At 42.9% G+C, this 12455-nt stretch overlaps 1 protein-coding gene across 1 annotated transcript in view; it reads left to right on the top strand.

The window, feature by feature from the left end:
• LOC118738843 (histone-lysine N-methyltransferase, H3 lysine-79 specific) overlaps positions 1-12455 on the top strand; it is a 167068-nt gene that overhangs the window by 139981 nt on the left and 14632 nt on the right. The window contains exons 2-5 of the mRNA XM_036469855.1: positions 1527-2883; positions 3859-4442; positions 5281-5456; positions 6687-11225. Coding sequence (XP_036325748.1) covers positions 2605-2883; positions 3859-4442; positions 5281-5456; positions 6687-11225 — 5578 coding nt within the window. The 5' untranslated portion in view covers positions 1527-2604. The remainder of the gene's footprint in view (positions 1-1526; positions 2884-3858; positions 4443-5280; positions 5457-6686; positions 11226-12455) is intronic.

The following is a 12455-nucleotide window of genomic DNA, read 5'->3' as shown; positions in this document are numbered from 1 at the left end:
CTAAATACTTATATTTATGTATTTATTTATAAAGTATTCATACATCCTGCATTCATGCGACATACATACAAACATATATTTCATATAAATTATTTTATACCTTATTTATTTATGTTTACCCTTTCTGTTTCTTTCTTTTACAGACTACTTTGCAATTACTCGTACTTCTCGTAAAAAAAAAACTAAAAAAAAAAATAACAGACAAGAGATAACGTTAAACTAAAAAAAAAAATCGTTTAAATCTGATAGCCGTAACTCGATCATTTCGCGCCAAATAAATAAATTTAAATGTGCAGAAAAAGTTTCCCGAAAAAATAACACATATTCGTAGATACACACACACACATGCACGCATTTAAAAAAAAAGGAGGACTAAATTTCTTGTGAAGATAAACATTCAAATAAACGTTGAAGTTGTAGTTTTTGCGAAATAATCACAAATTTTTGTGTTAAACCAAAATAGCTGCACTTTAAATTCAACATACAAAAAATAGAACTTGTTCCAACGCTCACTCCATATTCCACCAAAATCGTCAACTTCAGAAATCCATTTGTAACAAAAAAAAAAAAAAAAACTACATAAAGTATCAAAAGACTGACAAACATTTGACTAACTCTTGCGAGCTACAAGAGTAGGGAGAAAGAAAGTGAAATAAGAAGGAATTTGTATACAATGTGGTTGAGCTGGAAACTACCACAATGACAATTGTTGTCACACAAATAAAAGTGAAAATCAGCTCACGAACGGAAGGCTTACTTAGAATAACTAAAAGCAGTTGAATTCTTTCTGGCATCTCTCCTAACTTTTCGATATGCTTTGAGCTATATTTTCGTACATTAGTCGCTATCCAGCGATATTTTGCGAGCTCTATAAAGCTGTATATGATTCTCATTCGATATTCTTCAGAAACAGTTTTAGAACTCGCTGAAAATTTCTTCGAAGATCACTAATTCCGCACAATGGCGATCAAAGCCTCAACATTTATTCATTCAGCTACTGAGCTACTCACTCAGCAGCATCCACCTTCTTGATGTCTGCATAAATATTTACATATGTTGAATATGGATCTGTGGATTCTGCCCAATACGCGATCACTGATCAGATTCCGAATTCCAAAGAAATTTCTGAGCACCAAGCATTTTTGAGGTTCGATAACAGCTGCTCATCTTAGCTTTATTTATAGATCTGCTTTATTCATAGATCTGCCTTATCTGATTTCGTGATCAGTGATCGTAATTTACGAAATTGGCTTATTTGCATTCCATTTTCATGCCTTATTTGCAGCTGTGACAACATTAGTTCATTACAAGATTCCTTCTGACATTCTGACAGACAGGTTCGCTCGTCACTTTCACCTACTCACCCTAAAGTCAGTCTACATATCTGTGAAATGTGGTTGCTGTTGTTGTTGTTTCGCTGCAAAATTGTTTCGTTATATTTTCACGCCAAAAGATATATTTTTGTCTTTGGTGCAATTTTTATTTAGTTTTTAAAAATCATTTAAATCATTTTGCGAAATCATTAGCAAGCGAAGCAGATTCTCAATTTCACCACCAAAAACACTAAAATCCACAAAAAAAAAATAAACAATTAGTAAATGACACCCATACGCATACATAAATGAGCTGAAAACATCTAAATTTAAAAGAAAAATATACAAACGAAAAAAATAAAAAATAAAAATTGAATATTAGGTTAAAAAAGTGGAATAAGCAAAAAAATTTAAAGAAAAAGTACAAATTACAACGATAAGTTCATCAAATCAATACAGCACGCACGGCGAACAATCATCAACAAACAAGGAGGTGTCCAGAGCAGCAATTGGCGGCCAGCGTATGCGAGTAGTAGTAGTCAGCAGGGCGTAAGTGGTAAGAGCACAGTGCGAGGGCTGATTGTCAAAAAGCAGTGAGGACAAAGTAAAAGAGCGCGCGCGCCATTTCCACCAGTCAGTCGTCAGTGCACTTCGTCTGACTCCGAGCAAATTTCGCTTTGTGTAATCTATGCAAATCTTGCGAATTGAATACCCTGCGCGCTCTTTTACGTTACTGCAAGATCAGACTCCAAAAGCCGTCGCTAAGAAAATCTAAAAGTGAAAGCGACTGAGGCGTTGCCAATCCATTGTCAAGTTAAGTGATCACCGGCAACACCATTGTGTCGTTGTTGGTGGCGTTGGTGGCGGTGTGTCGTCGGAACTGTTGTTGGTGTTGGTCGTCGGTGGTCTGTAGTCGCAGTGGGAATTCTCGGAAAGCCAAAGTCTGTCTGTATCGTAGCTGAGTGAAAGAGTAGTAGAGTTTCAGGCACCGTCGACTAACGCGCGCGCCAACTACCGTACCAACGCACCCGTCTCGTACGCCCAACCACCTGACCGACCACCTGCTCGCACAATTCACTCTTCCGTCGTCATTCAACGCACCAATCACTAGATCACATCCTACACAACGTAGCTCGCGCGAAAGCAAAAATACTGCCCATTGGCTGCCGACGACTCTCGAATAGATTGGTCGAGACTAGCTGCATTGCTTTTGCGCGTATGTAGAATATCGGCCGCGCTATCATCGTCATCGGCATTGCCATCATCGAATATTTCGACACAGTAACACAATATGGCAACACCACAAGTCAAAGATTTGGTGTTGCGTTCTCCTGCTGGCTCCTCTGAAGTGGTCACCTTCCCTTGGCCCCTACAAGTTGGCAGCGGTCAGGACAAGCACGACAATGGCATCGATATTATCGACACGATCAAGTTCGTGTGCGAAGAATTGCCAAGCATCTCATCCGCATTCGAAGAGATTAATCTCAATCAAATTGACACTGCCTGCTATAAGACTATGACAAATCTTGTCGATCGATTCAACAAGGCTGTTGACAGTATTGTTGCATTGGTGAGTATTAACTATTTTAACTATTTTAAATATACCAACTTTAGCTGTAATGGTAACATATTGTATGTATTTACGCTTGATATAAAAATGGGACATAGAATTTGGCTGCTTTGAAATCTGGACATTTGTGCTAATTTAAAAACTTACTAAGTTTTATTAATCCAAAATTTTACTTTTACTTACTTTGTACTTTACCCACTCATTAACTCGTTAAGTCTCGTAGTCCACTACCTGAGTGGAGAGAAACATGATCAACCTTCCCTCTCCAGTTCGCCGGCGATCTCGTTCATCGCTGCCAAGAGTGGACGAATTTCAAAACACTCCTTGACAAACTTGTAGGTGATCATCCTACTGGAGATTTGCATATTTTGGCGCTTATAATTTTGCTAAATGATTTGCCGAGCTTCTCCCCCAATTTGTGGCGTTATACAAATGATGTTTTTATGCAAATGGTGGCTCCTACAGTTTTACGCCGCCTCCGAACGGCAAATACATTTTATGAGAAGCATTTTCTTGGCAGTCTGAGGTTTGCCATTGCCTGCCGAGGGGTGATCATTACTTCGAAAATACCTTTTTCTATAATTTTTGTTTGGATGTTGGTTTCACCAGGTATTAAACCTTGGTCCTGCGGAGTGGAAGCACGCACCTCTAACCACATGGCTACAGCGGCCCATATTGTCCGTTTAGTTGTCTGAAAATATAAGTAAAAAGTCCTCTGAAAATCTTCGGACTCTCTGTCCATTGTAACAGAAACTTTAGTGCCGGGTCCATAAATACCCGCACCTGTGCTGTCCTCCTTTCTTGGACCGTCTCTGCGTACCAATAGATACTTGAAATTATATTGTGTAGAGGAATTTCTATATAAAAATTATATATTCTCATATTTTAATTTTTTACTTTGTTAAAAAATAGTACTAATTTAATAACTGAATATTTACTTCTTGCTCTCTCTCTCTCTCTCTCCTTCTCTCACAGGAAAAAGGAACTTCACTGCCCGCTGAGCGTTTGAATAAATTCGCTCATCCCAGCTTACTTAGACATATTTTGCAATTAGTCTATAATGCTGCCGTACTCGATCCGGATAAACTCAACAATTACGAACCCTTCTCACCCGAAGTCTATGGCGAGACATCGTATGAACTTGTCCAACAAATGATCAAACATGTGAATGTAACCAACGATGATACATTCATTGATCTGGGTTCGGGTGTTGGCCAAGTTGTACTACAAATGGCCGGCTCTTTTCCGCTTAAAGCGTGCGTGGGCATCGAAAAGGCAGATACGCCCGCCCGCTATGCCGAACGCATGGATACGTATTTTCGTCAATTTATGGCGTGGTTTGGTAAACGCTACTGCGAATATAAATTGATAAAAGGCGATTTTTTAGTTGACGAACATCGTGAGAAGATTACCTCATCTTCATTGGTTTTCGTAAATAATTTTGCCTTCGGACCGAATGTCGATCATCAGCTGAAGGAGCGTTTCGCAGATTTGCGTGATGGTGCGCGTATTGTATCATCGAAATCGTTTTGTCCGCTGAATTTTCGCATTACGGATAGGTAAGTTGGTGGAAGAAATTACTCGGATTAAGGAGAAGTTGAAGTTTAAATTCAAAAAAAAAAAAAAAAAAAAAAATTAATTAAAAATTGTCTAAAAAAATGTATTCGAAATATCTATACTAGTTACTGATGATTAATTTAATGCGTCATAATCAGCTTATGAAGAGCCTTAAAGAAGTCTTAACTCGATTCAGAAATCCATTAGGGTGTTTGGTGCCATCCAGTGCATGTGTTTTGGCTTTATGGCTCATAGTATTTATACTATCTCTTCGATATTGCCTTGCATTCGGAGAGCTAGACTCAGAAATCTCAGCTCCCGCGTCACAAAAACGGCATGAAGCGCTCGGTTAGAATAGATCTTAATTTTGTAAAGGTAATTTTTAATTTGCAATGACCTGTTTGCATACCAATTACATTTTTTAATTTTTTATCCGGCATTGCCAAGTAAATTTATTCCAGTGCTATTCGTTCTTTCTTCTATTCTAAGCTCTTTTATGATCCTATGCTCAAGAGGTGCCATGGCCCGATTGGTGTTGCCTGCTGCAGCCTTCCTGACAATCATGCCCGCCTCGTTGCCTTCTATGCCTTTGAGTTATAGAATCCAGAGGAGGAAGACTTTCGATAAGATATTTAGTCTCTCTACTCTACTTTAGTCCACTGGGCAATAAATTAATAAAAAGCTACGTTAACCTAAATAGTCATTTACTTAGATTGTTTCCTTTTTAACAGCACACATTTTTTTGTCATTTTGTCATTTCAATGCCTAGTCGAACCTCAGCATAAGCGAGATAGTCAAGATGCGAATATAATTTTTGTTTCTGCTCTTTCTCTTCCACAGAAACCTCAGCGACATCGGCACTATAATGCATGTCAGCGAAATACCGCCACTCAAGGGTTCGGTCTCATGGACCTGTAAGCCAGTATCGTACTATTTACATACAATTGATCGTACGATATTGGAGCGTTATTTTCAACGCCTGAAAACTCAAAAAGGTGCTGAAAACGATCATGTCGGTAAGTACAAATGGGTTCGATATCAATGAAAACATGAACAAAAAAAAATTATAAAAATATACATAAAAACATGCCGTCAAAGTGAGCGGCTTACCAGACAATGATAGTTAAATAAAAGTATAAAAAATAGCTTCCAACACAAAAAATTAAAAAGCAAAAACCAAAATAATAAATCTAGGAGAATTACAAAAATTAAAAACCAATTTAAAAATGGAAAAGAAATGTAAAGGAAATACAAAAAAATTTATAATATATTAAAAATAAATTAAGTAATTAAATTATAAAAAGAAAAAGAAAAAATTATACAAAACACAAGTAATTGTTAGGCAAAAAGCAAAACCGACTTCAATTCTCATATAAAAATTTAGGAATACCGTTAATTTTTTCATGATCCAATGATCGGATCTAAAACAAATTAGTATGGGACCACCTCTGAGGTACCACCTTTCCTTAAAAAAAAAGAGAAGAATTATAGAAATCGGTTAACGTGGTCCAAAGTTATGCGGTAAAATACATAAATAAAAAATATTCCGACAAATTAATAACCTCCTCCTTTTTTTTTAAGTCAGTTAAAAAATGTTCATACACCACCAACGAGAAAAAAATAGTCACATTTACTAAAACGAATTATAAAAATAATATACATACATACATAAAATAAACAAATTTAATAAATATTTACAAATAGAAATTGATAACAAAAAAACTTTAATAAAAACATTTAATAAAGAAATTATTAAAAAAAAAAACGAATCATAAATCATTAATTAAAAACGTGAAATAATTTAAACAAAAAATAATTTATGAAAATAAATTTAGTAAAAAAAGTCGCCTAAAAACTGTTATAAGTAAACCTATTGAGCTGCGCTTCGAACTAAATCTGAAAAAAAGAAAAAACGGAAGGTCTATTGTCCGAAAAAATTTACACAAAACAGTCACCCTACAACACACGGCATTTCAATCCAATTCAAATTCATGAAACACATCCGCTCAGTTTCGTTTATGTTCCTTCCAGCATTTTGTTGGATTTGCAATTTTAATTTAAAAAAATATGTTTCTACTTTATTTGTTTTGTTAATTCTGTGTATCCCAAAAGGCGAGACCAATTATTTATGTTGTGTACCGATTTTGCGCAAAACGTCGTTGGCGCCTTCCCCTACCCCGAAACATTTCTTTCGTCCCTTTAACTAATCAAATTCTCATTTTCTCTTCTCTTCTTCCTTCTTCCAGGTTCCACGCGTACCACACGCGATCGTGCCAAACGTGAGGCTAACAATCACGCACTCAACAATCATCACCATCATAACCAAAACCAAAACAACAGCAACAGCAACAACGCGCACTCTAGCTCCTCCGCTGCCAACTCGTCATCTTCGAACTCCTCCAACAGCAACACGCAACGCACCAATTCGCCGGCGGCGCATCTTAACAACAACAATAGCAACCACAATCAGTCAACGGCAACAGCAGCGGTGACGGCGACGACAGCATCGTCGGCGACAACAACTTCCATGACGACGTCGTCCAAGGCCACTCGAAATCAACAACAACGCGAACAACAGCAAGCCCAGGCGCATCGCAATAATAACAACAGTAACAGCAACATGGACATGGACACGTCGACCGAAAGCGAAGGCGAAGCGGCGAATGGCAGCACAACTGGCGGCACCGCCAACAGTAACCGGGGGGCCACACGCAAGATCTGGTCCGACTGGTGCAGCAGCTCGAAGGGCAAGTCGTCGCAGTCCGATGATGAGGAGAACAATAATAATAATTTTAGCAGCGCCACGACGACGACAACGACGACGGCGCGTAACGTACGCACCACCGTCACGCAGAAGAAGCGCAAGAAGCTTACGCGCAAGGCGGCAATTGCTAGCAAGAGCGCTGCTGCTGCGGCGGCCCAACGTGAAGTGGCCGCTGCACGCGAGGCGGCAGCACAAGCGGCCGCTATTGCAGCCGCTACGGCGAACAGCAAAGACTCTTCGTCGAAGGAGGATGGTGGCGCTGGCAGTGGTGGTGGCGGCGGCGGCGGCGGCGTACGTGGTCGCAAGGGCCGCATGAAGAAGGGTGCGCGCGGACGCAAATCACTGAAGATCGCCGGGCTGGATGTGCTGCACAAGCAGACGCTGTTGAGCACGTCACACGAGGTGCTGAGCAAGAAATTGCCAGCGGCACCAGGCTGTGTGGACCAACAGCTGACGTCGTTGTTGACGCGTAACATGTCGCACACGGAGTTGGAAATACCGGAGGCGCCGCAGGATACACCGTATGCATTGCAGATTCTATTGGATGTCTTCCGTTCGCAATACATGGCAATGATAGATCAGATGAAGGCGAGGTCGTTTGTGCCGAATATAAAACGTCAAATACAGTTGGAGCAGGAGCGCAAACAGCGCATTAAGAATCGTGCCTGCCAGCTGGACAAACAGATTAAGGTGCTAATCGATGATAGTGTGATGCTGCTAAAGGCGCGCATGAATGAGCTAGGCATCAATGTGACCTCACCGAATGATCTGATAACAAAGGCGAAGGAGATCGTGGGACGACATAAGGAATTGCAGGGCATCGCAAAGAAGATACAATCGCAGGTCACGGCCTGTGAGTTGGAGCAGAAACGCATGCTAAAGAAACACCTGCAGCATTTGCCGGATTATCAGCAGACCTGCGGCACCAATGGACGCACCAAACTGGAACTGCCTTCTGGCAGTGTGAGTGAGTTAAGCGAAACCGCTGCGCACGAGTTGGTTCTGAAGGAGATCGCCAACACGTTGGCGCAACGCAAGAAGTTGTACGCGCAAGTGTCGAGCATTGAGAAGGAGGCCGCGCTTCTGGAAAAAGCCGCCGAAGAGCGACGCACTGCAGCGGCGTTGCTTGCTCAAGGCACCAACATGATATTGGCGACCTCATCGCCAGCGCTAAGCGGAACGCCAACAATGATGCCCGCCACGCTAATACCAGCAGGTACCGGTGGCGGCGCGACACAACCGCTGCAGCTGACTACTATGACGGCATCAAATAGCACATCAGGTGCTGGTGCCGTGTCCCATAGCGCGCCCACAACGCCTAGCAAATCTTCAGGGCATGCTTCGTCTAAGAGCGCGCGCCGTAGTCGCGATCATCGTACGCGTTCCCAGGAGTGGCCCGATGTGCCGGACGTAGGCAAGATCGAGGAGAGCAATCCCGAGGTATTGGCGCAAAAGATACTGGAGACCGGTCGTCAGATTGAGGCAGGCAAATTTTCAGCAACTGCCGGTGTTGGCAACTCGTACAACAATGCAGCGCTTGGTGCTGGCCCGCAAGTAGGTGGAAAGCAACTGCCGCCGCCACAGGCCGCACACATGCACCATCATCACCACAACAATAACAATATGGCGCAATACCACGAGGAGGTGCCGACAACACCGCCGTCAAAGAAGAAGCAACACGCGCGCAGCTCGAGCAGCGAGCATTTACCATCGGTTTCCATTTATGTGGCCGATAGCAATCTGATGCCTGCGCCCATAGCTGCAGGCAAACACCAGCAACAGCTGCCACAGCAGCAGCTGCAATCACCTTCCGCAAGTGGTAACGGTTTGCGCAGCGCGGTCGGCATGCTGCCGAAATGTGAACTGCCTGGCGCGCGCAAGTCCTTAATGTCTGCTGCAGCTGCTGCCGGCATACAGGAGTCTCCCAAAGTGGCTAACTTCGAGGACCGCCTTAAGAGCATTATCACTTCGGCGCTAAATGAGGATCAGGAACATCGCAAGGCGGCCGCACATCAAATGCCTGGCTCGTCGTCAGCCACCCACATGCATGATTTGAATTTGTCCTCCGCTCCACAGCAATCGTCTCCGGCGACGAAGCGCAGCAAACACTCAGCGTCATCTATGAACAACATGAATCAGCAGCAACACGCGCACCAGCAAATGCACATGCACCACCAACAACACGCGCACCACAATCATTTGCCGCCGTTGCCACCACAGGCACAGCCGCCAAACAATTTGAGCAACCTCATCACCGTCGCTACCCAGGGGCCAACACATTTGAATGCTAACACCACCATATCACCAATAACGCCACCACTCTCTACCGCCAATAGCCAATACGGCAGCGGCGGCGTGGGTGCAGGCAAATATGGCGGCGGCAAGCAACAGTCTTCCGCTGCAACGGGCGGGCAGAAAGGTAGCACTGCTAAATATCAGCAACAGCAACACAATGTGCACCTTCAACAACAACAACAACAACAACAGCAGCAACAGCACTTAGCGCATTTGCAGCAGCAGCAGCATGCGCACTATGGCTCTGCCGCGGCAGTTGGCGCCTCACCAGCTGACTTGGCCTTCCATCATCGTCGTCGCAGCTCTGTCAGCGCGGCAAGTTACGAACACTACGCTGCACAGCAGCAGCAGCAGCAACAACAACAACAGCAGCAGCAGCAGCAACATCAAGCAATGATGATGGCTGCCGCTGCTGCAGCTGCTGGCGGCGCGCCATCCCATCATCACCCAGGTGCCGGCCATCAACATCTGATGCAACAAATGGAGTTCAAAGCTCCCGGCGTTGCCGCGGAAAATCTCATCTTAAGCGCATCGCAACGTTCAAACAGCCGCGAGCAACTTGCTGAGGAAGTGATCGTGGCGCCACGCTCCAGTTCGGCCAACTCAGATTCGGCCATTATGTACTACCCACCGACACGCGATCGCCTTATGTCGCTCGAGCGCAGCAATAGTCGCGAATCCGCGGTCTCACAACCATTACCGCCACATCAGAACAACAGTGGCGGCGGCGGCCAACAACCGTTATCGCAGCCGAGTCGTCCGAGTTCCAACTCATCACAACCGGATTATACGCAGGTGTCACCAGCGAAAATGGCACTGCGCCGTCACCTTTCACAAGAGAAACTCAATCAGCAAATGCCGCCTACAGGCGCAGCTGCTGGATTGCCACTCTCAACGAAAACCATTGGCGATCTGGTGAATGGCGAAATCGAGCGTACGCTCGAGATATCGCATCAGAGCATAATCAATGCGGCAGTAAATATGAGCACAGTCGGTGCGCCGCCAAATGCTGTTGGCAGTGCAGTTGCTGCCAATACTTACATAGATCGCGCGGCGCATGACCGTCTGCTCATCAATCCGAATGCGCAACGTCCCGAGCGTGTGCACGTGCGTGTTTTTGATGAGCAAGCGGCGCATGTGCAAGGCAGCGCAATAGACGTCTCGCCGCGCACTATGGGCAATAGTAGTAGTAGTAGTGGACGCAAATCGCCACCTCCTACTCAGGCCACACACAATTTAGCAACGCTAGCGCATGTTGCCTACAATCACAAGCCAGCGACTGGTAGTGCTGCGGCAGCCACAACAGCACCAGCATCATCGAGTAGTGGTCGAGGTAATAATATCAGCTACAATGCTGCGCGTGACATACAGAATCAGTCACTATATCAACAACAAATGGCTGTGAGTGCTGGAGGTGTAGGTGGTGGCGGTGGTAGGGAAACGACTGCCCGAAACGCTGCTGGCGGTAATGTTGGCGGTGCTAGTAGCGGCTCACGTGGTCGCGACTATCAGCCGGTTAGCTTGCCACGCGCCGAAATGAAAGGCTGTATCGAAGCATATTTCAACGATGAACAACATCATCATCAGCAGCAACAACAACAGCAGCAGCAGCAGCAGCAGCATCATCATCATCATAATCAACAATCGCATTCGCATAAGTCGAGCAGCAAGGAACGCAACAGTGGACGCGGAAACCGTTTGAATGGCAGCAATCCGCCGTTGGAAGGTGAGTGATGGAAGTAGTGTCATTGTTTTACTTGCGAAAAGCGAGTTAGTATTGTTAATCATCTCTAAAAACAACGTTTTCTCGACATACATAGTTTAGCTCTTTTCTCTGCTAACTGAAAATTAAATTTCTTTTTTTTATAGATAAGCGATAAATGTTATATTAGGTTTGTTCCACACGAGACCGCGGGTACCATTTTTTAGAACAGATTTGTTGATTCCGGGCACGAAAAGTGGTTTTTTGCGTTTCTCATGCTTTGGGCACTTTTGGCACGGGTTGACACATATTTGACACTTGTGAGAGATTAACTTATTTTTACGCTCTATTTACCGAAGCAGGCGTGAAAGCTTGTAGAACAAACCAATTGCCATGGCTAGGTATTTGTGAAGGGTTTTTTTTTTATAGATGAAAATGGCAAGTGGCAGCCAGAAAAGCCCAAACTTGAGGGCTCATTGTTGAAGTTTGGAAATATATAATGTAGGGCGATTCTAGGAAACGATATACATACTATTTATGTAAATATACTACTAATATAAAATCTATAAATGTTTATATCGAGATCAATGAACATAGACAAAGGTTTTTTTCGAGGTCGATAAACATCGATAAAGATTTATTTCGAGATCAATGAACATCGATAAAGATTTATATCGAGACCAAAAAACAACAAAAGACATTCATTTCGAGATGTTTGTCGATCGATAACATGATAACGATTTGTTTTGAGACCGACAAACATCGATGAAAATTTACGTTAATATGGAAAGGCCCTATCTCCTCACATCGTCGCTGAAATACAAAAAGCCGTAACTAAGTAAAAATCCAAAATTCCCGTTTTGTTTGATCTTGATGCATTTCATCTAATTAGAAATCCACACATCATTTTAAGCAATAAAAAATTTTAGTCATTACATAAGTTCGGGCCTTTCTATATCATGGTAACGATATATAGAGCTCAATAAAAATCGATACAAATTTCTATCGATAATAAAAACCATAACAATTTCAGTAAATACATGTGTATGCAAATCGATTGTTAATACATCTGCATGCATATCGATAACAAAATTTGATAATAGCATCGATAAATGTAAGTAAATGTACATACAAACTTTGGGAATTTAAATTTTTCCGATCATATTTGATAATCCTAGGTTTATTTTTGCCTTCTTTATAACTTTTTCTGTGAAATGTTATATTATTGATGAGAAGTAAAGTCCTCTCTCGTCG

This window comes from Rhagoletis pomonella, unplaced genomic scaffold (assembly GCF_013731165.1).
Source record: "Rhagoletis pomonella isolate Grant_MI unplaced genomic scaffold, Rhpom_1.0 Rhpom_scaffold_00001, whole genome shotgun sequence".
In the NCBI taxonomy this organism is placed as follows: domain Eukaryota; kingdom Metazoa; phylum Arthropoda; class Insecta; order Diptera; family Tephritidae; genus Rhagoletis; species Rhagoletis pomonella.
The sequence above is the reverse complement of the archived record's forward strand: the minus strand, read 5'-3'. Positions and strand labels throughout refer to the sequence as shown.